Raw genomic sequence first — 5,000 nt, forward strand, 5'->3', positions numbered from 1 at the left:
CATTATAGATTTTGGATGACGGAAATTATATGATATTTAATATTTAATTTACATATTTTGCTTGGATTACAATAGTGGTCATCTCTGATGTTTGGAATATTTTGTAAACAAGGTTGTGTCCGATTCTGATGCCTGAATTTTGTAGAGGAATCGTCATTTTGGCAAAATAATTCGATAAAGTTTAGCAAATTTTATATGTCAACATACATGAAAGTAACGAGTGTCATTATCTGATAATAGACACCCCTTATTCCAGCATTGCACATGCATATACACTATAACTGAACGACATCTAACATAAAGAAGTTAACGGATTCGAACGGCTTGTACGCCTACTTTGGAAACCAAAATCGGTTCAGACGAAAATCGACATGGATTTATCCCTAGAAATCTCTTCTGCTCTGCGACTTTTGGGAAATTCCACGAATTTTGGTCAGGCTGAATTCAAGAAAGTCCTCCAGAAAGCCACTGATGATTTAATTAACTCTGGGAAGGTGCCTGTAACATCTACTGGAAGTGGAGCTTGTGATGGTGCGGATATTTTTCATAATTGTTATCTGGTTTTGTATATATACTTAATCATGCTTATATTATTTTTTGTTGTAGACGTTTGGCACTATTAGAAAGGGCCAAGACATGGAAAATTGGTGTTAGGGTATCAAGTAATTTATGACTGCCGGTAGAATTTTTTCAGAAAAATTCTGTTACCTCTTTGCCAGCCTTTGTGGTATATATAAACACCATTGAGCCTTTTCGCCATTAAACTGACCCAATGATGTATATATAATGCATAAATTTTCCAGCCATTTTATGGTATTGGTGCATACATTGTACCTTGTAAGATGGCATAGTGACATTAGAAATATGCAGTCTACATATAACCATGAACCAGCTATATTTGAGAAACACTTATTTTACCATGGTGCGCTATGATTGGCTGGTAAGTCTGAGTATGTGCAACATCAGGCTCACTATTATTGGTTGTAATACAAAAGCAGGAACATCTGGATCAGTTTGAATCATGGAATCATGGAGAGAACAATGTTATTGAAAATTGGCAATGAATTTTTTTACTTTCTTGAGCTTGAAGCTGCCATAAAACCTTTGGGTAATTTCTAGAATATGTCTGCCAAATGGATTGTGATGATTTTGGTATCATTGGATTCCTTTCACTGTCTAGTTTCCAGATATATTGAAATTATTGTGTGGAACCCCCTCCAACCCTCCACATTCTTGGCTCCTGATAGTTGGCTAGTGCATGAAAGTTACCAGGGATATTGGCACTATATTGTCTAATAAAGGAGGCTGCCACCCCCCGACCCCCGCCCGGGAAAACAAAGGATCCTTCGCATATTCACGGCAGGAATGACAACTGGATGGTTCTTCTGCTCATATGTCGAGGATTCTTCGTTTTCTAGGGTGGGGTTGGGCAACAGCCCAACAGGGGGTACAGTTCCCTGTATTAGACAATATAGTGACTGATTCTGTGTATATCGCTTACATTTTACCCCACAATTTCCTTGGTATCAGTCATACCCTTTCCTGGTATTGGGGGCAAGAGTGTGGGGTTGGGGGGTGGCTTCTGTGCAATAAAGCCTACATATTTGGATTTTAGATGGTGAATGAAATCCAACGATACTGAAATTGTTGTGGTCTGTTTGTCGGATGTTTTCTAGAAAATTACCAGCAATTGGAGTTGGAGCATAAAATCAATTATTGTTTAGGGTAGGTTTTGTTTGTTTTGTTTAGGTTAGGTTGGGTTGGGGTTGGTTAGGTTATGGTATGTTTGTTTGTTTGTTTAGGGTAGGTGAGCTGAGCTGAGCTGAGCTGAAGTTAGGAGTGCACAGTAACTGTATGTGGCACTCCTTGTATATAGCACTTGAGATAGCAGCTATTACGTCACAGTGATCGGTTAAATAACTTAAACCCATTCTGTATCCGGTTAAATAACTGACGTGTTTGCAGTTAAAAATGGTAAAATAGTCAGTCCTACAGCATTGCCATACACAGTAACTGCATGTACTGCCACCTGTATATGATGTCATGGCCATTGGCCAATCAGAGTGCTTCATGGCAGAACATGTGTTTTCCAAATGTCACCGGTTCACAGCACTATATCCACTGTCTTAGAAATAAGTTTGTGGAATACATGTGATGCTCCTTAGCTTATGCATTTTTGAAATGTTCAAGTAAATGTTGGAACAGCTAATTCAGTATAACAACTACTCATGTCACAGCCCCAGGACATCAGCTTTGCCTTATTATCAAAGCTGTCTATCAGAATAACACCTGATCCCATGAGGTCAATGATCTGCTGACAGAGGAATCAGTGTGTTCTTTTAGGGTATGGGCATGTGTGCACCTGTATGTGTTAGCTTGTGTTTATGCATTTTGATATGCAGGTGGACTTTGTGTCCTTCCTGAATATTCCCCTCATCATGGGCATGGTTGAGCGCTGGTAAATTTCCTCATGGACCAGTGGAAATCCTGCAGCAGACCATAACTGAGGCTCTTCTTGAAGGCCTGCTGAGTCAGTCTCACTCCAGGTGTTTTGTACACTCATGGTGAGATGTTTCCATCACCCAACAGAACATTCCAGTCAGCCTCCCCTCAAGCAAATTTTTTCATGACAAAATAGCAATATCACTTATATCTAATGGCTTAAGAATTTTTACTAGATCAATTTATTTTCAATATAAGTTTAATATTTCTGTGAAACATGCCCGTGGTGAAAGAGCTTGAATCTTACACATAAAAGAATTATACTTTGATTGTGATATTAACCCAACTTTGACGTGGAAATGGTGCGTTCCCTTTGGCAATGCTTGGTTAAATGTTTCTGCACATAGATAAGCAGGAAAATGCCATTTTTTTACTAATGCTATCAATATTGATACAGTTATTTTTGTTATAAACATTTTAAGTACTATATTGTTACTGACATTACTGACAACACTATTAAATACTAGAAAATTGTATTGAAAATCAAGGAAAATGGTAAACAGGTGAGACAGGTAGTGTGCGTAATTGGCTCATTGGTGACAGTACTTGTGGAGCCATCTGTATGTAAAAATAATTACTAAATTCAACACACACATTGGAGCATGCCATGTGCGTACATGCCATGCCCAGCGACATGGGGTTAACCATTTAACATTTGTGTTTTGCATATCTTATTAATGATAAATTACAATACAAAAGTTGTGGTAAACACTGCTGGTTCTATCTATATTTGAGAGAGTTCTGATGCCAAAACTTACCCTTTCGTTCAGACCAATAAAGGTAAAGTCTTAGGGATCAGGGAGTAATCAGGAATAGACTGTAACAATAGTAGGGGAACAGTAAATACTTCTATGATAGGGGTAGGAATTGGAGTTTAAGTATTATATATTGTATAAAAAACACATGGGTCCAAAGGTAGATGATGTGCATTTGCGTAGATTTTGCAAGTGTTTTTTATGTTTGTTAGGATGTTTTCCTAAATTACCAAATTTATTTTGTGATTACTGCTTACATAGTTATCAGATTCAGTGCCAAATATTTTTTAAAACTGTCTGTTATCAAACATAATAACACATAAGGAGATTTAGTAATTTTTGTAGTAAAATTATGATTTAAAATTGATTTGAGATGATGGAATTGGAAACAAATTCACACTTTATTCTATTTCAGGTACAATTGCCAGAAGTCATGCTGCCTTAGCAACTCTTTTCATTGAGGCTGTGAAATCAAATCAGGATGGAACGATCGTCACCTCAACCCTGGAGGACTTCAATTGGCCAGCAGGTAGAATATCATTATTACCCATATTTTCTCCATATTTTACACACTTTTTCCTGTAAAAATGAGTATCAAATTTGATTTTCTATTGTGAGAAATATTTCATTTCATATACTGTGATCTGTAGTATGTATCATATTTCTTTGTGTCTTGCTGTCACACTAGTACCTTTCCATCAATTTTTTGACAATGTTATTGAAGTTAGTACAAACATTCTCGAATATCTCTTGATTTGAGTATGCCTGGCTGAAAAAGTTGACGGAAAGGTTTTCAGACGGAAATGATCATTATCGTCTGACTGGAAAATCGACAATTCGCTCAATTTTGGACATGTTTCCAGAAAATTGTTTAAAAATTTACAGAAAAAGTGCTAGTGTGACAGCACCTTTACTTTGCATTCATGATTGCAGTGCATTAAACCCAAACTTTTTTTTTTGTCATCTCCAGAACGTATCTCAGAAACAGTCAAAGAACTGGATTCTTGCAGAGAGAGAATACGGTCAAAACTTGCATCAGTTGGCACTTATCCTCCTCACATTGTTGATGTGGACTGGAAGCTGGATTACCATGTCCGGGTAATGGTGAAGATTGTGTGCATTTCTTTTTCTCATTCTTATTGTTGTTTTGCTTTTAATTTTTTTCTCCTGCTTGTTAGGGTCAGTATGTATACATGTGTGTGTGTGCATACGTGCACTTGTATGTGTGTAAATATCTTAGTATATATGTATGTTTGTATATGTGTACAGTTGCACAGAAAAAAATTGTTAGAAAATCATGCTAAACATTCTGACACTAACAACAATTGTTGAAATATAGTTGTTAATGATACAAAACTGTTGGAATCCCTGATTTACCAACTTCTTTTAGATATGTGTGGCAAATCAAAAATTGAGAGACTATAAATTTACAGGTAATTTATGGTATGGTATAATACTTCATCACTAATCAATAGGCCATCTTAATCGCTTTTTTAAAACGTTAGCTGAATCGTGACAACATGGGAGGAGACAAGTATGAGGCATTGTCAGACGATTGATATTACAGGTGCTACTCACATGTATTATTCCTGATATATTATCTAATTACTATTGTCATATACCATTATGATCAAAACAAGGAAAATAAGATACTAATATTTTCAAGTTTAACATTTTATGTTCCTACCCCCTGCTGATGAAACTCAAGGCATAGACGCCACTAAATAGGCTGTCACGGCATGG

The 5,000-nt window shown here is 36.6% G+C and overlaps 1 protein-coding gene across 2 annotated transcripts in view; it reads left to right on the plus strand.

The window, feature by feature from the left end:
• Nucleotides 1-294: 294 nt before the first annotated feature.
• Nucleotides 295-5,000, plus strand: part of LOC113809797 (COMM domain-containing protein 3) — a 7,052-nt gene continuing 2,346 nt past the window's right edge. Inside the window, exons 1-3 of one of the 2 annotated variants that reach the window (XM_027361470.2) lie at nucleotides 295-531; nucleotides 3,673-3,786; nucleotides 4,228-4,361. In XM_027361470.2, the coding sequence (XP_027217271.1) occupies nucleotides 372-531; nucleotides 3,673-3,786; nucleotides 4,228-4,361 (408 nt within the window). In that variant the 5' untranslated portion in view covers nucleotides 295-371. The remainder of the gene's footprint in view (nucleotides 532-3,672; nucleotides 3,787-4,227; nucleotides 4,362-5,000) is intronic. The other variant, XM_027361471.2, reaches the window with a different exon arrangement.

The sequence above is a fragment of the Penaeus vannamei genome, chromosome 20 (genome assembly GCF_042767895.1).
Source record: "Penaeus vannamei isolate JL-2024 chromosome 20, ASM4276789v1, whole genome shotgun sequence".
Taxonomy (NCBI): Eukaryota; Metazoa; Arthropoda; class Malacostraca; order Decapoda; family Penaeidae; genus Penaeus; species Penaeus vannamei.